The 21,280-nt window shown below is 53.3% G+C and overlaps 1 protein-coding gene across 2 annotated transcripts in view; it reads left to right on the top strand.

The window, feature by feature from the left end:
• The first annotated feature begins 1,533 nt into the window (after positions 1 to 1,533).
• The window catches only part of EEF2K (eukaryotic elongation factor 2 kinase), a 40,964-nt gene continuing 21,217 nt past the window's right edge, over positions 1,534 to 21,280 (top strand). For both annotated transcript variants that reach the window (XM_081090607.1, XM_081090606.1), the window contains exons 1-5: positions 1,534 to 1,849; positions 14,190 to 14,290; positions 17,050 to 17,110; positions 18,505 to 18,542; positions 18,959 to 19,130. In XM_081090607.1, the coding sequence (XP_080946733.1) occupies positions 1,604 to 1,849; positions 14,190 to 14,290; positions 17,050 to 17,110; positions 18,505 to 18,542; positions 18,959 to 19,130 (618 nt within the window). In that variant the 5' untranslated portion in view covers positions 1,534 to 1,603. The remainder of the gene's footprint in view (positions 1,850 to 14,189; positions 14,291 to 17,049; positions 17,111 to 18,504; positions 18,543 to 18,958; positions 19,131 to 21,280) is intronic.

Here is a 21,280-nt window from a genome sequence, read left to right as displayed (position 1 = left end):
AGCGGTTAGGGGCAATCAGGCAGGCGAGCGGTTAGGAGCCAGTGGTCCCGGATTGTGAGAGGGATGTCCGACTGGCAGTTGGACATCCCCCGAGGGGTCCCAGATTTGAGAGGGTGCAGGCTGGGCTGAGGGACACTCCCCCCCTCCATGCATGAATTTTGTGCACCGGGCCTCTAGTAGACAGTAAATGAGTGAATGAGATGATTTCAGTCTGGGAAGATCTATAAAGAAGTAAAACAGACTATGTGTTAGGGGAGTGACTAGTTATGCGTTTGAGAGCAGTTTTTTGTTTATAATAATTTTTTATTTTTTAAATACAGTGGATGTTCAATGTTATATTAGTTTCAGGAGTACAGCATAGTGGTTAGACCTTTATATGACTTACAAAGCGATCCCCCTGATAAGCCTAGTACCCACCTGCTCCTTACTCAGTTATTACAATATGATCGCCTATCGTCCCTATCCCTGTGACTATTTTGTAACTGCCAGCGATGTACTTCCTAATCCCTTCATTTTTTCACCCATCCCCCTAACAGCCCGTCCATCTGGCGCTCCTCAAATATTCTCTGTATCTGTGAGTCTGTTTCTATTTTGTTTGTTTACTTTGTTCTTTAGGTTCCACATGTAAGTGAGATCATGTGGTATTGATCTTTTCTCTGTCTGACTTATTTCACTCGGCACAATGCCCTCTAGGTCCATCCATGTTGTCACAAGTGGTAATATTTCGTTCTTTTTTTATGGCTGAACAGGATTCCATTGTATATATGTAGCACCACTTTTTTATCCAGTTGTCTACAGATGGGCATGGGTTGCTTCCATATCTTGGCCATTGTACATAACGCTGCAACGGACATAAGCATGCAGATATCTTTACAAATTACTATTTTGGGATTGCTGGGTCGTGAGGTTGTTCTGTTTGTAATTTTTTGAGGAATTTGAGGGGTTCTTTGAATTGAGTCGGAGAATATTCCTAGAAATGTGGCTTTTGAGCTGGGATCCAGATGACAAGGAAGAACTGTGTTGGAAGATTAGGAGGGTTGTTCCTGGCATGAGCTACAGCAAGAACAGGCCCTGAGGTGGGAATAGGTTCCCCGTGCTCACGGATGGGAGAGAGCAGTGGGCGTGGGGGGCCGCCACAGCTGGAGGAGACCAGGCAGAGGCCAGGTCGCTCGGGCCTGGGCCCTTCGAAGGCACTGAGATTGTACCAAGAATGTGGAGAGGAGCTGAGGGCGAGTTGGGCAGGGGAACCCTTGATCTGAATGCCCTGAGAAGATCACTCTGGTTGTTTAAGGCAGCGCTTCGTTCCCTGCCTTGTTTTCAGTGCTGAGTTCTTGGAAGCAGGATTGCTGGTTGCCGAGTTTGTACATTTGATGTGCTCCTACCTGCCGCCCGCCAGGTGCCTCCCACAGGGCGGCGGTGGTCTTCAGTCTGAGCTTGCAGCTCTTGTCACCAGCGGCGTGTAGATGAGGTGCCGGTGAGCCAGCCTCCACCCGGCCCCAGCACCCACATTCGTGCTTCCTTTTGCAGGGCCTTCTCCACAGCAGCTGCCCAGGAACTCTGGCTGTGCCACCCCCCCCTTGGGTACCACGGGCACCCTGGGAGCATGGCCGACGAAGACCTCATCTTCCGCCTGGAAGGCGTTGGCGGCAGCCAGACCTCCAGGGCTGGCCATGACGGGGACTCTGACACAGACAGCGACGACGACGAAGGGTACTTCATCTGCCCCATCACCGACGACCCCCGGGCACACCAGCATGGCAGCTGCCAGGTTGGTGACTACTGCAGCGACCTAAGGAAAAGCGAGCAGCACGGCTTCGGCGCCTCCCCGGGGAGCTCCTTCAAGATCAAGGTGAGTGGATCGCCGGCCCCACCGACCCCAGGCCAGGTCACCCCCCAGGGACGGGCAGTCGGGTCTCCTGTGTTCCAGCCGGGGCAGCGTGTACATTCTGGGTCTGAGTCTGTGCCTGTTAAGCTGATAGCCGGCTTAGAGTAGTGTTTCCAAAGAGCAGCTCGGACCCGCTCCGGGGTTGGGAAAACCTTGATCAACTTTTTTAAGAAATGGAAGAGAACAGAAGAGGAGGGAATATTGGGGGGCATTGCAAATTGTAAAGATATTATTTTTCGGAACATGTGTGCACACGTTCACGCACATAAACGTGGTGATCAACTTAGCTTCTCACGACAGACCAGTTAACTATTTTTATTTCACTCCTGTGGGTGATGTAAAATGTAGTCCTTGATGTTGGTTGCAGTAATAAAAGCCAGTGCTTGGCTCGGCCTGTGTGCTCAGTGGTTGAGCATCGACCCAGGAACTACGGCCACTGGTTCGGCCACCGGTTCGATTCCTGATCAGGGCACATGCCCGGGTTGCGGGCTCCATCCCCCGTGCAGGAGGCAGCTGATTGATGACGTTTCTCTCTCATCGATGTTTCTATCTCTCTATCCCCCTCCCTTTCTCTCTCTCTCTGAAAATCAATAAAAACATTTTTTTTATAAAGAAAGCCCATGCTTGGGTTGGGCATCCTCCTGGCTTGAGGGACAGGGCACTTGTTTTGTTAGGGGTTTGTGTTCATATCACGGCAAAGCTTATGCAGAGGAGAGGGAGAGAAACATTGCTGGGCTTTTGTGTAGCTGGTGGTGAAAATAGTTTAATGCAGTACTGTTGTCCTTATTTCACTTAATCCTCACAAACAGATACAGTGTCTGGTAGCAAAGTGCTTAGAAATTAAAATCACGTTTGTAACCTCAGAATTAATCTGTTTTTGGAAAATCAGTAATTCAAGCTCTTGGACAGTTGAATATTTTTTCCTCTCAGGGCCAGAAGTCTGGTTTGAGTTCCTCTGGGGCAGGCAGCTCCAGAAATAGCCCCGGGGGTTCCCACTGAGGTTGGGGCCACTGCAGGGTGAGGCTGTGGCTTGACCCCCTGCCTGTTTTACAGAGGCCCCGAGGGAGGGCGGGAGAGCTGTCTGGCCTCCTGCTGTCCATTTTAGGTCAGGAAGGCTCCAGGCACCGGATGCCTGTGTGTGGCGTCCTGCCCCAGAGGGGTGGGCGGAGGGGCTCCTGAACCAGAAACCAGCTCACGCGGGCTCCAAGCTCCAGGCGAAGGGGAATTTACTGTGACAGTTCAGGACCCAGGGGTAGCCGTGACCAGATCCAGGAACCAGAGGCAGTAGGACCGTCTCTATCTCGTCTCTCAATCTCTGCCTATTCTGTTTTGTTGTGTGTTTTTTTAATTGATATTTTGAGAGAGGGGGGGGAGAGAGAAGGGCAGGGGAGGGGAGGGGAGGGAAGAGGAATTGTTTTTCCACTTATGTATTCATTGGTCGATTTTCATATGTGCCCTGACCGGGGATCGAACCCACAACCTTGGCGTATCAGGTCGATGCTCTAACTGACGGAGCTGCCGGCCAGGCCCGCTCTGCCTGTTCTTTATTCTCTGCCTCTCGGTCTACACAGTGAGAAGATGGGCCTCCCAGCCACGGTCCCCTCCTTACAGACGGAGCCACATGCAAAGGCAGATTTGACCTCTGCACCCCAATTCCGCGGGTGGGAGGAGGGGAACCTGGTCGGCCTAGCTTGGGTCAGGCATCCTCCATCTCTGATGTGGTCAGTGCTGGCCAGGGCATGGGATGGGGCTGGGGCTGGGGGGGTCACAGAAGAGGGGCTGTTTCCAGGGCAGGAGGATCCTGCTGGTCTCTGCAGGGGGGGCGGGGGGGACCGGGAAGGACTCAGGAGGGGCTCCATCCAGCTGCCTGTTCTCAGGAAACGGGTCTGGGGGGCCTCTAGCACACACTGAGTGGGTCCCCAAGCTCAAGGGTCTTAAACACGGATGGACACAGTCTCTGACCACAGCAGCTCAGTATGGTGAGGCTTTTAAAGGCAGCGCAGGATGAGTGACCCAGGAAGGGTTTTTTCTGTAGGCGTGGCTTTAGAGCAGCGGTTCTCAACCTGTGGGTCACGACCCCTTTGGCGGTCGAACGACCCTTTCACAGGGGTCGCCTAAGACCATCCTGCAGATCAGATATTTACATGACGATTCATAACAGTAGCAACATTACAGTTATGAAGTAGCAATGAAAATAATGTTATGGTTGGGGCACAACATGAGGAACTGTATTTAAAGGGCCAGAAGGTTGAGAACCATTGCTTTAGAGCATGAGCTTCGTGAGGGCAGGGCCCTGTGTGACCTTCCACCACTCACCCCAGTGCCTAGAGCCGTACTGTGCACACAGTAGGTGCTTCATTTGGAATCAGTGAGGCGATGGTTGAATGCTGAGCTCACTGCCCTGTGGGTGCTGTCTCTCTAAAGAGCACATGGAAGACAGTATTTACATAAAGCCCCTGTGGGCCATCTGACTGACAGAAGTTATTACAGTAAAACATTTCTAGCTCAGACGGCAATCCCTTCTCCAAGATCCATCCTCAGCCAAAGGGTCCCATCCAGGGTGCTGCTGACTTTGGGAGGGACAGTCCTTAGTGGGTAGGAATGTCCCTTGTACTGCAGGAGTCAGCACGCCTGGCCCTGCCCACAGGGCCACATACCCCAGTCATTATGACAACCCCAAGTATTCTCCGTCTATGTTTGCAAATCCCCATGGGGTCCCGCCTCCACCAAGAACCAGGACAGAAGCGTTTGCACCAGCGCTCAGATTTCCACACTCAGAGTGTGCTTTGCATTGCTGGGGATGGAGGAAAACATGGGAACCGCTCAAATGTCCGTCCAGAGGAACCTGCTACAGACCCAGCTCCACCAAGGGCTGCATTCACATGCGAGCAGAGGTGACCTTCCCTGTGGTTGGACTTGGAAACCGGGCGAAGATATGTAAATCTGGGGGCGGGTCTGTGGAAAGCCTTTGGCACAGTGCTGGTCCTTACGTACCATCTGTTTTGATTTTCATATGCTGTTTTGTTTTTATTTTATTTTTTAATATATATTTATTGATTTCAGAGAGGAAGGGAGAGGGAGAGAGAGATTGAAACATCAATAATGAGAGAGGATCATTGATGGGCTGCCTCCTGCACGCCCCCTACTGGGGATTGAGCCCACAACCCAGGCATATGCCCTTGACTGTAATCGAACCCAGGACCCTTTAGTCCGCAGGCCAATGCTGTATCCACTGAGCCAAACCGGCTAGGGCTGCTGTTTTTTTGTATATGCTGATAAGTAAAAAAGCAAGTTGAATTATAATACAATTCCACTTTTATATAAGCATATATATACACACATATTTGTATTTGCATGACAAAAACTGACAGAATTTTGCCTGCAACAATGAACAGTAATTCTCTCTGAGGGGGAGGGTGCAGTTAAGGGGGACTTTGATGATCTACATTATTACATATTATATATGTTATATATTATACATTACACATTATATTAAACATTTGGAGCTTTAAAAACTACATGTATGTTATTTACATGCAGAAAAAATGTTTTTAGAAGAACAATAAAGCAAAAATCAAATCGAGAAGGCGAAGTTCCAAGCCCTCCCCAAGCCTGGCTTTGCCTCTGGTGCCTCTTCCTGAAGCCTCTGTCGTCGGCTCTCTGTGTGTCTGGAGATTGGTTAGAGAGGCTCTGGGACCTGAGCTGAAGACAGGTGCCCTGGCCCTCTCCTGTGCCCCCTGGGGCTGGGCACCCTCTGAGCTCTCTGAGCCTGTCTCCCTGTCATTCTCTGTGGATGGGTCAGCCCAAGGTGGAGCTTTTGGGTGCCCACGACCTAGGCCCTAGGTCGTCGGAAGTGGGCTCGGGGTTCCTTGGCCGGTGGTGACTTTGGAGGGAGACAGCAGCTCATTTTTCCAAACCTCACTCTCCCTGGCACTTGGCACACCTAGCCTGTTTTTTATTTACTGTCGACATGGCAACCTGGCTGGTTTAAGCAAAATGGCCACCTGGCATTCCTCCAGCAGCTCCACCAGGCAGGTGCTGGGCGTGGATTGGATGCGGGTTCTGTCCCTGCCCAGGCCAGGCCCTCCGCCCGCTCCGCGCGCCCACAGGGACAGTGTTTGGTAACGAGCGAGTCGCGCCTTTCTCCTTCTCTCTCATTTCTCTGTTTTCCAGAATAAGCAAGTCTATGTTTTACATTTTTCAATACAGGAGGACAATTTATTTTTAAAAATTGCTTTCCTGGCCTGGGACACTGGGCATCGCTCCACATCAGCACACTCTCCCGTGTTTAAGGTGGGTCACACTGTGTTCCGTCACACGAGGTGTGTGGGTGAGGTGAGCCCTCTTGAGGGACACTTATGTTGTTTCACTGCCGTAATACATGTGTTTCTACATGTATGTGAGCAAAGTTTAAAATGCATATATTTTATAGCGTGTGAATATATGAACAAGGTAAAAAGAATTCACACTGTAGGAATTATACACATCAAAAAGCCTTCGCCTCGGGCCCCTCTTTCCTTGCACGGTGGGCTGATGCCAGCCAGCGCTTTCCTGGAGGCGCTGTGGGCAGGCGGGGCGCTCGCTGCACGCGGCTCATGTCCATTCCTGTAACCTGCACAGCAGACCTTGACGGTTAGCTTTTGACAGACAGTAAAGCGAGCCTCTGCGGCCTTCACCACTGGCTGCTCTGGATGACTGCGGTGTGTTGTCTTGCATATTTTGTTGTTTTTTTTTAATACGTTTTTATTGATTTCAGAGAGGAAGGGAGAGGGAGAGAGAGAGAAACTTCAATGATGAGAGAGAATCATTCATCAGCTGCCTCCTGCATGCCCCTTACTGGGGATCAAGCCCACGACCTGGGCCTGCGACCTGACTGGGAATCGAACCTGCAGCTTTTTGGTGCATGGGATGACGCTCCAACCAACTGAGCCACACTGTTGTTTTTTAATGGCTGAATATAATGCCATTGCTTGGAAGCAGCATAACATAGGTAGCCAGTCCCTTGTGGATGGATATGCAGGTCATTTCCAGCCTCCTGCTCCCAAAACCAGTGCGTCCATAGTATCCCTGTATGTTCTCCTGCCCACAGGGGCGTGCAGCCAGGTACCCCACCCCTCCTCCAGAGGGGGAATGGCTGGAGCAAAACATTTGTAGGTGTAGAAGTTGGCTGGGCATTGCCGGTTGCCCTGCAAAGAGGTCGTACCAGTATCCTTGCCCCCAGGATGTGTGGGCATCCCTGCTTCCTGCACCCTTGTTGGCAGGCTTTGGTGATGATGCTGATTTTTTTTTAACGCACCCAGCGTGGCTCTCACAGCTTGTTCAGGAGACAGCCATCACTGGGAATGACACGGAGGAGGCAGAGCCTGATGACTCACTGGGAAGAGAGGCAGCCCTGCCCACCTGAGCCCTGGGAGGCCATGCCTGGCAGCACTGGGCTTCTGCCCCTGCCCAGTGACCACAGGAAGCTCTGTGCACATCCAGAGGTGACGGGTGACCAACTCTGAGCTCTGCCTGCTGCTCTGAGAACGCAGACACAGAGAGGCAAGCTTAGGCATCCTGGGTCCAAAAAAATGTGGCCCTCCAGCAAGATAAGGACCTGCTGGGCAGATGAAGGAAAAAAGTGATGCTGGCATTGGGCAGGCGCCACCTGGTGACCTGGGCTCTGGAAAGCAGGAGGTGGGGGAGGTTCCGTCAGGCTGTGGGGACCATGTTTCCAGAGTCTGTGCTTGTGCTGTAAATGCCCATGTCCTCCGTGGAGGTGCTGCGGCACAAGGGTCCGCCTGCTTTTAGTTCATGTTGTAGAAGTTTTTAGCATCTTCAGTGAAGCATCATTCACAGGCCACACAGCTTCCCCATTTACAACGTACGATTCAATGGCTTTTGGTATATTCATAAAATCATGCATTCATGACTACAGTCAATGTTGGCCATTTTCATTACCTTAAGAAGAAGCCCATACCTTTTACCCATCACCCCCAGCGTCCCCATCCCGCCCAGCCCCTGGCAGCCACTAATTTACTTCCAGTCCGTGTGGATTTGCCTTTTCCGGACATTTCTTACAAAGAGGATTAGACAGCCGGTGGCCTTCCGGGCCTGGCTGCTTCCACTGGGCATAATGTCTTCCACGCTCACCCAGGCGTGGCCTCTGCCGGCACTTCCTTTCCTCCTATTGCCCAGTGTCACTCCGTTGTAGGAATAGACCACATTTGTTTATCCGCCCGTCAGCCGATGCGCCTGTGGGTTGTTTCTCCCGTTTGGCTATTATGAATGGTGCTACGCAGATCTTGTGTGGACATGTTTTTATTTCTCTTGCGTAGACGCTTAGGAGTGGAATACTCTATATTGGGCCCTTGTTCTTTTTGTGAAAGAGCAGGCAGCTGTGGCTTGACAAGTTGGGTGTTTTAAAAAAATTATATATATATTTCAGAGAGGAAGGGAGAGGGAGAGAGAAATACCAATGATGACAGAGAATCATTGATCAGCCGCCTCCTGCACGCCCCCACCGGGGATCCAGCCCACGACCCAGGCATGTGCCCTGACCAGGAACCGTGACCTCCTGGTTCATAGGTTGACGCTCAACCCCTGAGCCACGCTGGCCAGGCGACAAGCTTGGGATTGAGTCCTGGGCCTGCATGTCTGAGCTCCTTGCTCTCTGAGCCTCGGGTACCCCATCACTGAGCTGAGAACTCTCCTACCTGCCTGTCTGCCCTTAACAAGGTTGTCGGGGTCCTGTCGGGGGCAAGGCCCCCAGGGGGCAAGGGCACCATTCGTCCTATTGCTGTTGCTCTGCTGTTCTCCCCAGCCTGCCCAGCCTGCTCTCTTTAGCCAGGGCTCTGAATCCCACTGGTTGGGGAGGGATCAGCTGCCACTACTATTTTTGATGAAGATTTCCTGAGGGTTTTCAGCTTTGTTTCTTTTTCAATTACTCATTTTATTTATTGTAAAAGTAATTGGTGTTCCTTGCAGAAAACAGTGAATGTGCACACGTAATTGCTATGAAGGTCTGGGTGTATAGTTCAGACTTTTCTGTATTTCAGTGTAAATACAAGCCCAATCCCTAACTAGGGACTTGGTATTTCACAGCAGGACTGTGCTCTGCAGGCTCTGTGGCCAGTGCTCGCCCGGCACCCGAGCTGGTGGTCCTCACACATCTGTGCACAGGGACCCAGTTCGTTGTTTCTCATGGCTCCATGGAGGCCCTCATACGGAGGCACCACTGCTTCCTGGGCATTTCCTCTGGTGGGAGACTGTCTTTTACTGGTGGATTCGGTGCTGGGCTTCTTGGAAATTGCACGAAACCTCTAAATGCGTGTGGCCAGGGTCGGGCAGCGGTCAGCGCTGTTGGTCTCTTCTCATCCCAGAGTGTGACTGACTGCGTCCTCACTTCCTCCCACTTCTTTGATTTGTCCTTGGGCGTGGCTTCCTGTTGGCTGGGAGGGGCGGGGCCACAGCTCTATGTCACGGAAGTGAGGACGGAAAAACACGCTTTGTAATGCCCAGTGGGCGAAGGTAACAGTTGCCGTCTGGAGGAGAAGGCCTCCAGCAGCCTCTGGGGCCTCTGTGCCCTCTGGAGGCCTTGGGGGCAGTGAGTGACATCAAACAGCAGCCACGACGCCCTGGGTGGCAAAGACATTGCAGACACATGACTCACATCCAGCCTCCTCCTGGTCCCCTGGAGACTTATGTTCACTATTTCTGTTACATTTTTATTTTGTGCTCTCCAGCTTTGAAGAACCAAACCCTTTCTGTTCTCTAGGCAAGGTCTGCTTTCCTTTTCATGAAACCCCGAGTCCTGCCCGTGCAAGGTGCGTTAGCCCTCACAGGTGAGTTTTGGGGTCTTCAGAACCAGAGAATGAGCGCTGCGGGGCCTGCAGAATCACCGTCCCAGTGGCCTCCGTGGGCTTTGATTTACATGTGCGATCCCTAAGACAGTCCCAAAGCTAAACACACACAGTGCAGAGGACACTGGTCTCCATTAACCTCACATCCTCTGCTCCCAGAGAGAATCATGTGTCTGTTTGGTGGAAGTCACTTTTCAGACCTTTTTAAATGCATTATATGTAAATAGACTTTTATGTATATACTAGAGGCTTGGTGCATGAATTTGTGCACAGGTGGGGTCCCTTGGCCTGGCCAGCAATCAGGGCTGATGGGAAGGCGGTGGGGGGGGGAGGGGGGAGACGGCTGGCCTGGGGGAGGGACCACAGGAGGTTGGCTGTGGGAGTGCACTGACCACCAGGGGGCAGCTCCTGTGTTCATGTCATAGCAGTTCGGTTGTTTGGGTGTTCGGTCGCTTAGGGTTTTATATATATAGATTTGCAGACACATACACCCTTAGAAACCTATGATAGCAACTTAGGGGTTTCCGCCACCATTAAATGGGGTGATATGATTTGCATTATGTAGCAACTTACTTTTTCCCGTAAACAATAAGTCTTAGAGATTGCCCATGTCAGCACCTGGATCTTTTGAACGGCTGTGTGCAAGTACAGTCATGTGTGGTTTAACAACAGGGTGCGTTCTGGGAAACGCCTCGTTAGGCAATTCCGTCAGTGTGTGAACATCTTAGAGACGCTTACACACCCCTGGAGGGGACAGCCTGCTACACCCCAGGCTGCATGGCAGAGCCTGGTGCTCCCAGCTGTATGCCCGTGCAGCTGGTACTGAATACTGCAGGTGGTACACCCTTTACGGCACTGACCATGAGGGGAGCCTGCGGGACTGGAAGCCGCTGTGGGGGGCAGTGAGTGAGTGTGCAGGAGCGACACCCTGCCCACTGCTGCAGACTTCGGAAGCACTGTGCACTCGCTGAACTTATAAAGCAACATGAGATTAAATCCAGCACGAGAGAAAATGCTGCAATCAAAAGATGCGGTGAACAGGAGGTGTACTTTTTATAAGTAGGAAGCGTGCACTCTAAAATAACAAACACTGTATATAGTAAACACATAAATGAGCAACATAGTCACTGATGGTCATCATCAAGCACTACGGTGGCACAACAGCTGGTGGAATTCTCAGCTCCATTGTAACCCTATGGGACCACTGTCACCGACGGAACGTCACCGTGCACCAGTGTCCGCCTCTCTGGGCCAGCTCCCCCGCGCACACCCAGCGGTGGTCAGACGGCTGGGTCCCACGTCAGCGAGGACGTTTCACCACCAGTGGCGGCAGTACCCACTCCCACTGCCTTCGCTGAGAGGACTCACTTCCCAGGCACCCATACACGCCTGTTTTTCCTAACCTGATGGGTAAATAGTACACCTGTGACTCTCAGTGCAGGGAGGGCTTGCTTACCTGGAGTGACCACTGTGACCTCAGTGAGCCACTATTTCTGTTGGGAACATCGCTACCCCAGGTTTGGGGGCAAGAAAAAGTTGACCACTGGTAGTCAAAACATTCTTCGTTGTTGTTTGTAAACAGGGAAACGGATATTCCAACAGCTAGTCAGCGCTGGGTGGGAACGGGAGTCAAGGGAACCATGTCTGAGTATAGGACTTTTTATACTGTGTTTTTATAAAACGCAGTTGCGTTAAACCCATCTGTTGCCAACAAGGCATGGCATGTGTCTTTTCTGGGTTTTGCAAAAAAGGTAAGTTTCATGCTGTACAATAACACTCTAATTGTAAAATTCCTTTCTCCTTGGCTGTTTTGGTTGTGCCACAGCCTCCAGCCAGGAGGGGATTTCTGTGGGTACTTGTAATCTAATGTGGGGCCCCTGTCTTTGGTGTTTTGGGGAGCGTTTGAGTCCCCAGCTGAGAGAGGTGTGGTTGGACAGCTGTGTGTCAGACACAGGACAGGGCACCCGGACAGGCACGCTCAGAAAGAGCCTACTGGTTGCTGACACAGGTGGCCGCTGCCTTCCCTTTTGTAGCGTACAGAAATTCAGAAGCTCCCTTAGCTGTAAACATGTCAGCTGCAGGGTTATTTATAACAGGGTAAACCAGCGAAGAGCTCAAAGTCTACCTGTGGTGAGTCATAGGTGAATGGCCAAGTCAATAAACCATACCATGGATCCTTATGCCAACTACCTTGTAAATTCACAGTCATGTTTGTGTTAAAATTTCTAAATAATATGTTTGCTGTCTCTTGGAGTGAACTCAGAAGAACCTTTTTGGAAGAAAGCTTCAAATTGTAAATTTAAACGTGATCCAGCAATCACTTCTCAGAGGCTCATGCTCCTGAGATCTTGCACGTCCTCACGCGAGGATGTCCCTCCAGCACTGTCTGCACTAGGAAGCGCTGGAGAGGATCCTGCTGCCCAAGAACTGAGGGAGAAACGCCTCGAGGTGCATTTACACATTACATATCTCACAGCCACGGAGGGAGGTGAGGCCAACCAGCCTGTGTCCATATGCCATGGAAAGGCATTCTAGGTGCTGTTAAGCCGACACAGGCAGCACATGTGCGGGGTCTCAGACGCGGCGTGCCAGTGCAGAGCGCCCGCAGCGCTGTGGCCGTGGGTGCGGGGTGGGGGTTAGAGAGCACGTCCGCTTCCTCCTCCAGAGTTCTGCCGTGCTTGCACTGTCTTACGTAGATAACAGATGGCACCTTTGGAGTCAGGACAAAACTCAAGATCGCTAACGAAAAGCACCGAGTCCCATCGACCCATGCTCCTGCAATGCTGTAAATTACACTGACAGTGCCATTCCAGACTTATTTTAAAAATGCCCGGGGCTGGCCAGCGTGGCTCAGTGTTTGAGCCTCGACCCATGCACCAGGAGGTTCAATTCCCAGTCAGGGCACTTGCCCGGCTTCAGGCTCAGTCCCCAGGAGGGAGTGTGCAGGAGGAGCCAATCACTGTTGATGTTTCTCTATCATGGATGTTTCTCTCCCTCTCCTTCCTCTCTCTCTAAAATTTTTCTTTTTTTGCTGTTTTAGTTGGTTTTATTTTTCCTCTTTTTCTCCAAGTATTTGTATTAAATGTGAATTAGCTTCCAAATTAAAAGAAAAAAATTACAGGCTTTATTTTTTGACTTTGGAAATGTTAGAAAGCCCAGCAAGGAGCCCTGGGCTGCGTGTATGTGTGTGTGTGCGTGTGCGTGTGCGTGTGCACGTGCGTGTGTGTGCCTGTCTGTCTGTCTGTCTCTTGGAAGGCTCAGCTCCTCGGCCCTGTCTCCTCTGAGCAGGACCAGCGATGGGCTCGGGGGAGGGCACGGGCAGGATGCTGTCCTGTTTGGGCCGAGTCTGTGGGAGGTGGGCTTCTGCAGGGCTGGTCTGATGGCTGAGGGATGGTGCGGGGGGTGAGGAGGTCTGGAAGCGGGTGGGCTGCCATGCCCGGCATTGTCCAGCCGCCCTCCAGCTCCTCCCCTGGCTCCGGCCTGGGGCCTGGAAGGGAGTTGTCTCTGATGCTGTGGTGGTCGTAGGGCAAAGGTTCCGGTTCCTCAGGAAAGAGGGAGAGGATCACCTAGAGTGGGTGTCGGGAGTGCTTGTTGGTGGGGGCAGGGAAGGATTCCACTTTGAGGTTATGTAAAAGCAATGAAATGAGGTTTTTAAAACAAAAACTGGGGTTGTACCATGAGACAGTTGAGAATCAGAATTCTCTGTTGTTCATCATGTGGCTTCGTCATCTTTCTGGGTGGTTCCCAAAGAGCCTGGCCCTCAGCAGCTGTGAAAGTTCCGGATGGCGTTTGTAGTCATCACCGCCACGGCAGGGGAGGGCACCACAGGCGGTGGGTTTCCCCATCCCCAGGCCTTGGCACATCGATGGAAACCTGTCGCTAAGCACCTAGCGCTACGTTTATGTAAAGGCGACCTACCTTCTGTATGGTTTTGAGGTGCCCTGAGCCGAGAGGGTCATGTTGTCTCTGACTTTCCTTCCGGGCAGTGAAATGGGTGCATTTAGAACTAGGGAACACTTGTGGGTCAGCTGCACAGCCGCAGCCATGGCGCCCCTCGGGCAGGTTTGCACACTGCGTTTGTTCGCTGTAGGACACGTTCCTCGAATGGAGAACTCTGAGTGAAAATAAAGAACTGCATTTTCTATTTTCTAACGTTACCAGATCACCTCTGAGAGCAGGCTCACACCCACGGGCAGCATAGGGGGCACCCCCTGTTTCCCCGCACCCTGGCCAGCACTCGCTGTTAGCAATCGTGAAAACGTTTGCCTGCCTGAACCCCAGGAAGGCTGTGCCCATGAGCTGATAGGGTCCTTCGGGGACTAGGTTCCTGAAAGGATGGTGGATGGGGCTGTTTCTCCCTCACGGATGCCTCCCCCGGGTGGGGGGCCCCGGGACTCCAGGGCTGGAGGGCCTGGACCGCCCTGTCCCGCAGCCCCGGGCTGACACTCCTTTGCCCTCTGCAGGAAGCTTGGAAGCATGCCGTGGAGAAGGCCAAGCACATGCCCGACCCCTGGGCTGAGTTCCACCTGGAGGACATCGCCACCGAGTATGCGACGCGCCACAGGTCAGCGCTTGTCGGGGCGGCCGCGTGACCCCAAGGCCTCCTGGGTCCTGCTCTGCTCCCAGCGAGACCCGAGTCCCCTTGGAGATCAAGGAGAAGGGAATACTACAGACATCAGCCAGTGCGATCCCTGCTTGGAAGGCAAAGGGAGGGAAGAGTATAAGAGGACAGCGGAGACGGGGGCCCTTCCTGAGTCTCTCCGTGCCGGCCGGTTCCAGGCGCTGCGTCTATTTAGTCATCAGGAAAGCCTGGGCAGGGAGCGCGTCAGGCACTGGGGACCCCTTCTGAGAACCCGGCGAGGGCCATCTCAGGAAGTTGCACACATATGTTAATTTTGCTCATCATTTTAGGAGACTCATGGACCTGCCCTGGAGCCTGCCCCTGTCCCGTGACCTCTGTAGACCCCTCCAGCTCTGAATGAGCCAAACCTCTCAGTTCCCTTATTGGCCCCGGGTGAGAGGTTTGTCAAGGGTCAGCCCAGTGCCTTCAAATTAGTCAGAACTCTGTTTCAAATGTGGGTAACAGAATCTCAGTTCACAGCAGCTTAAGGATAAAAGGGAACGTTTGGTTCATGTACCAGCAGGGACAGAATTAGATTTACAGTTGTATGTGAAACACAGAGTTATTCCTGTGTTATTATTAATTATTAACTATTGTATTGTTTTCCATAAAAACGACCGTAAGCCTACTTTTGCCCCACCCTGTGTGTGGGCTTCAGGCACAGCTGGTTCCAGATGTTCCAAGGAGGCTTTCAGCTTTGACCTCAGATAGACTCTCTTATATCAGCAGCACAGAGGGGCTGAGAGCCCCGCTATTCATCTCACCCTACTGAAAAGGATCTTTTCTTGCTCAAATTTTTAAAAACAAAAGTTCCATATTTGAATCTCAGTGACCTGGCTGGGTTACATGCCCGTCTCTGAACCAGTCATTGTACCAGGGAGCGTTGCTCTGATGGGCCAGGCCTGGGCTCATGCCACAAGCCAGAGGGTGCTGGGGTCAGCCTCACCCGTCCGCATGTTCTGAGAACGGAGGGCAGGGTTCCCCAAAGGAAATGGGTGCGCTGTTGCCAGAAGGGGAAGTGGATGCAGAAGCAGTGGAGCCCTCTCCACCTTTCAGCAGCACGTGCCTGCTCTCACCTGCGCGGAGATACTAGAGCCTGGCCGGCACCCCCTTCCACCGCCAGAGGCCCACCTCCCAGGCTCTGGAGTGTGTGCCAGCAGCCCAGGGCAGCACGGTGGGGCTGCGGGGGAGGCTGTGAGCTCTGCTCCTACCTCCTGCCAGGGCAGCGTGGTGGCTGGCTAGTGAGACCTGGCCTCAGGCCGAGGCCCCCAGGCCACACAGGGAGGCCCCGGGGAAAGCAAGACCCATATCCTGGGCTGGCTCTGTGCCAGAGCTTCGCAGGGACCTGAGATCAGGGACCAAGCCCAACTGTTGAGTTCCTAACCAAAGGCTCTGCCTTAGCCGCCCTGGCTGGGAAGAGGTCAAGCATTGATGCCGGGACCTCCCGAGGTTTCTGAATTGGACGCTGCCTCCTGGGTTCCCAGTTTTGAAAGAGCTGATGCAAGCCGGCCCTTTGGGGCAGATGTCCCGTTCACGGGGTTGGACCCAGGCTGCTTAAGAGCAAGATTCTGGTTGAATCCTAGCTCTCAGGCAGAGTACTTCACCTCTCGGAGCCTCGATTTCCCCAGCAGGAAAGCGGGTGCAGTAACTGCCAGCCTCACAGGGCTGCTGCGGAGGCCGCTGAAGGCAGCTGTTTAAGCGGCCAGCACACAGGACACGGTGCTTGGAGCAGTGCCGACCTTTATGGTGCCCGTGGTCCTGAGGACAGAGAGGATGCCGCTCCCCCACCCGCCCTTCCGGTGCCTCTCCGATTGCAGTCTCCTCTGAAGGTGAGGGAAGACTGTTTCCCTTACCTTGGTCTCCACGTAGAAATGAGAATGATCATTGCTATTATTTATTGAGCATAACACCTGCCATGCGCTAGGGGTGAGCCTTCCTCCCGTCAGGCCTGGGGGAGGCTACCTCCCAGGCCTCGTGCTTCCTCCTGGAGGTGTCAGCTCTGGGAGGCTGTTCTCACTGGGGCTGGCGGCCTTCTCGTGGCTGTGCCCCAGGCGGGGCCTCTGTGCAGCTGAGAACACCTGGGCCCTGGGCGATGAGTCAGGATAGGGAGTGACCGAGTGAGGCACTTTCTCCCCCGCAAACCTGTTGGAGGCTCAGCCGGGCCTGGGGCAGACGGGCTTGGTGGAGAGCAGGCTCCTGGGCAGGGAGAGGCTGGCTGTGCACCCAGCGCCCTTTCCTGCTGGACTCGGAGGCACCCCGCGCCCCGGACTGGGCTGCCCACAGTGCCGGCAAGGCCGAGGGCACTGCTGCCTCCTGTCCTGGGACACACCGTTGGTTATGTAGCTCGGTGATAAGGACATTTACTACTCCGTCATTTATCCAATGTGCATTTATAAGCATTCACCACACCAGGCCCCTCGTGAGCAGGACAGACATGGGCCTGCCTGGGTGGCGTCACAGCAGGGAGCCGCCCAAGCACCACAGGACGTGCTGAGGGGACGCGGTGCCCAGGGCACCTGTGTTTGAGGAAAGGGGAGGAGGACACTGGGGGGGTCTGGGAGGGTGGGAGAGTCCCACAAACCCGGCCAGGAGGTCGGCTGGGCCACAGAGTAGAGCGTGGGCTTGACCCTGAGGCAGCGGGGAGCCCAGAAAGGCCTCTCACCCGTCGCCAGTGACAGGACCGGCGGGCGCTGTCTCCGCAGGTACAACGCTGTCACCGGGGAGTGGCTGGAGGACGAGGTTCTGATCAAGATGGCCTCTCAGGTGAGCAGGTCCTCGAGCCCCGGGGGCCGGGCTGGGCGGGCTCGCTCACGCCGATGGCAGTTCATGTTCCCTCTCCTCCACACCCACTCTTTTTTTTAACTTTGGGGCATTCTTTAAAGTATTGTATATTTAATTTTTATTGATTTCAGAGATGAAGGGAGAGGGAGAGAGAGTTAGGAACATTAATGATGAGACAGAATCATTGATTGGCTGCCTCCTGCACAACCCCTACTGGGGATCGAGCCCACAACCTGCGCATGGCCTGACTGGGAGTCGAACCCTGGACCCTTCAGTCCACAGGCTGATGCTCTATCCACTGAGCCAAACAGGCCAGGGCTTGTATATTTAATTTTTTATAACAGCTTTATGACATAATTCACACACCATGCAACACACCCATGTACAGTGTACAGTCCAGGGCTTTTGGCATAGTCACAGAGTGGCACAGCCGCCACCATGACTGGTACCCAGCGGAGCCAATGCAGTCAGTACCCAGTTCCCTCTGTGCCCTGCCCTGGGCAACCACTAAGCTACCTTCCATCTCCATAGATTTCCCTATTTTGGACATTTCATATATTCATTGTATATCAAAATATCCTTCTTGGCATTCTTGTTGAAAATCAGTTGACTGTAAATAGTTATAAAATTGCAGGTTGCCACCTATTACTGAGTGAAACGAATTCTGTGGCTGGCCACAGCCTTTTGAAGAAAGAAATAGATTGCAAAAGACAGCGCCTCCTGCTCTGAGTGGGGAGGGGAACTGTGGGAAGCTCCTTAGTGCATGCGCAGCAGAGAGCGTGCAGCTTGAGGGGTTTCACGGTGAGCACATGTCCCCAGCGCCTGGGAGCCCTCAGCCTGCCCCTCCCCCTGCCCCTGAAGGTCAGCGCTGGCCTGAACCCTGTTGCCCTAGGTCAGGTGAGCCCCTTTTCTGTAGGGGTGCCTTCAGTACGGCTTCTTGAGCTCAACATTTTGTCTGTGAGCTTTGTACCTGGTTTTGCTGGACCTGAAAGTTAAATTCTCGCTGCTGTGCAGTATTTCTCCACGTGAACCCACGTGACTTACTGTACTGTTGATGGACATGTGGGCTCTGCTGCAGACAGGGCTGGACACACATCCCTCCGCATGCACTGTCTTCCCGCTCCATCGCCCCAAAACACCTTCCCCCCAGGGCCTCTGCTCAGCTGGGTCAGGGAACGGGGTCTCCCATCGGCAGCCTCCAGGCCAGCAGTTCTTCCAGCCTTCGGTGCTGCCGTGCAGGAAGCGGGGGTGGGAGGAGCAGATCGAAGGATCGAGATGAGATCCATTTGGTGGGTGCCACCCCCGGGGAGAGCTCCTCACTCAGGGTTGCTCCTGGTGGGCACGGGGACTGACGACCCTCCCTGTGTGTCTTTCAGCCCTTCGGCCGCGGAGCGATGAGGGAGTGCTTCCGGACGTAAGTGACAGCTGGCTCTCGAGGCCCCGCCCAGGCTCCTCAGGCACCAGAGGGCAAGGGCGTTGTGTCATTTCCGCGTAGGGAGGGAGTCAGTGGTCTGTGCTTCTTTAGCCCAAGCGCCTCTCCATCAGCTCTCCCTTGGACCATAGATTGGGCCTGGTTGTGGGCTGATGAGCTCAACAGTGTCCTATGCATCTCAGCCCTGGTCCTTGGGGGCCAAGGGATTGGGCTAGGAGGCCTTTACCAAAGCCCCTTGGTTCTCCTGCCCAGCTCTTTGAAGGGTGCAGGGCAGTAGGGAAGCCCCTCCCACCTCCCGCGTCTTGTTCCTGGCTCAGCCAGGTCTCCTCACCGGAGGACTCAGGGCCTGGTCCCTGATGAGCCCATGCCCAGGCCGGCCCCCTGCTGCCTCTCCCCAGGAAGAAGCTGTCCAACTTCCTGCACACCCAGCAGTGGAAGGGGGCCTCCAACTACGTGGCAAAGCGTTACATTGAGCCGGTGGACAGGAACGTGTACTTTGAGGACGTGCGTCTACAGATGGAGGCCAAGCTCTGGGGAGAGGAGTATAATCGGCACAAGCCCCCCAAGCAGGTGTGTGGCCCCCTCCTTGCCACCTGCCCCCACCAGGTGTCCAGGGACAGTGTCCAGAGACCAGGTGATGCTGGTGCCAGCCACAGGTTCCCTTCTTCACGGCCTTCACTATAGTAGCTAATAACAGCCGCCATCTATCGCGCACAGAGGGCCAGGTGCTGTATGTGCGGAGTTGTTTATTCCTAAAAGCAGCGCTTGGAGCCAGGTTGGAATGTTTTCATCCCATTTGCAGATGGGATCTGATAGCCAGGATTTTTGTTTGCAAATGGCAGAAACCCAAAAAGGATTTAATACAAAAAGGAAATGTATTGCCTCATGGGACTGAGAAGTAGCGCTGACCACAGGCATGGCTGGGTCCAGGAGCAAGCTGCGGCTGTTGGGAATCTGCCTCGATCTCAAGCTGGCATCCCTCCCGGGCAGCTCCTCGACTTGTAGCGGCATGCCAGCCACCAGCAGCTGCAGCTCCTTCCTGTTCTCCCAGCAATCCTGGCAAAACAGCGCCTGTTTTCCCAGAAGTTCTAGTGAAAGTCTCAGAACCGGGTTTCATTGGCTCTGATTAAATCAGGTACCTGTCTCTGAACCCATCACGATGGCCGGGGGAAGGAAATATGCAGGCTGGGCAGGCCTGAGCTATTTGCCCACCAGTAGAACCAGGAATGTGGGTCCTCTGGGACTGAGGTTGTGACTCCCGAGAGAAAGCAGAAGGAGGAGAGGGGAGTGGGTATCTGTTCCTGGGGACACAAGGTCCCAAAGGGGTTGCGTGACCTGCCTGAACAGGCAGAGATGGAGCCAGGGCGCAGAAACCCAGGCTTCCCAAGCCCCTGCCAGGTGGCGTCTCCACGTGAGCCCCAGGCGTTGAGAGAGGAGGCTAAGCAGAAGCTCCTGTCGCCTGCGGGCCTTCGAGGACAGGGCGCCTGCCTCTGCCTGGCTGCAGTGCACCATGCTGGGCTCCCGCTGTGTGAGCGCCTGCTCGTCCCAGACACCCCTGGGCGCCTCCGGAGCGCCACACTCCAGGCAGCCGGCAGGACTTCCTGATGCCTGAGCTCAGTCACATGGCTACACCTAGCTGCAAGGCCAGCCCAGCAGTGTCTTCTTGCTAATAGTCAGGGTTGGGGGTTGTCGTAGTCCACTTGGCCTGTTACAACAAAAGGCCACAGACTGGGCAACTTATAAACAACAGAAATGCAGTTCTCACAGTTTTAGAGGTTGAGAAGTCTAAGATCAAAGTCTGACATGGTCACCTCTGGTGAGGGCCTCCTGGCTCATAGCCAGCACTCTGGCTGGGACCTCACATGGTGGAAGGAGGGAGCCATCCCACTCATCAGGGCTCCACCCTCCCGGCCTAATGACCTCCCAAAGGGCTCACCTCCTAATACCAATCACCTTAGCAGCGGTTCTCAACCTGTGGGTCGCGACCCCTTTGGCGGTCGAACAACCCTTTCACAGGGGTCGCCTAAGACCATCCTGCATATCAGATATTTACATTATCATTCATTATCATTCATAACAGTAGCAACATTACAGTTATGAAGTAGCAACGAAAATAATTTTATGGTTGGGTCACAACATGAGGAACTGTATTTAAAGGGCCAGAAGGTTGAGAACCACTGCTTAGAAGGTAAGACTACACCAGGGGTTCCCAACCTTCTTTTGGCCACGCCCCACCTAAGCATCGCTAACATCCTGATGCCCCCCCCCCCCCCCACATAGAATTCTTATCTTCAAAAAGTGAGCTCCTATTCACGCGGAGGAAGCCTAAAAGGCCATTAACTTGGTCTAAACAAGCTTCCAAAGAACATGGCATCCATGAAAGAGAAAAATAAAAGAACGAAAGGACAGTTGAAGTACTGAGGAAGAGATCACTAGAAATTGTTAAAAAATAATAATAATATGAAGTGATAAAAAAATTGCAAATAAAGTTTCAAAACTATAATAGAGAACTGAAATGCATAAATGTGTCAAAATATATATTTATATACTGTTTACGAGGCCCCTCCAACCATAAAAAGTGCAAAATTTCACTCTTAATAACTCATTCTCAAATTGCCCCCCTTAAAATTCAAATTGCCCCCTATGGGGCATGTACCCCATGTTGGGAACCACTGGACTCAAACATGAATTTGGGGAGGGGAACACATTTGGGCCGTGGC

Source organism: Myotis nattereri, assembly GCF_964212035.1.
Source record: "Myotis nattereri genome assembly, chromosome: 4".
Lineage (NCBI taxonomy): Eukaryota > Metazoa > Chordata > Mammalia > Chiroptera > Vespertilionidae > Myotis > Myotis nattereri.
The sequence above is the reverse complement of the archived record's forward strand: the minus strand, read 5'-3'. Positions and strand labels throughout refer to the sequence as shown.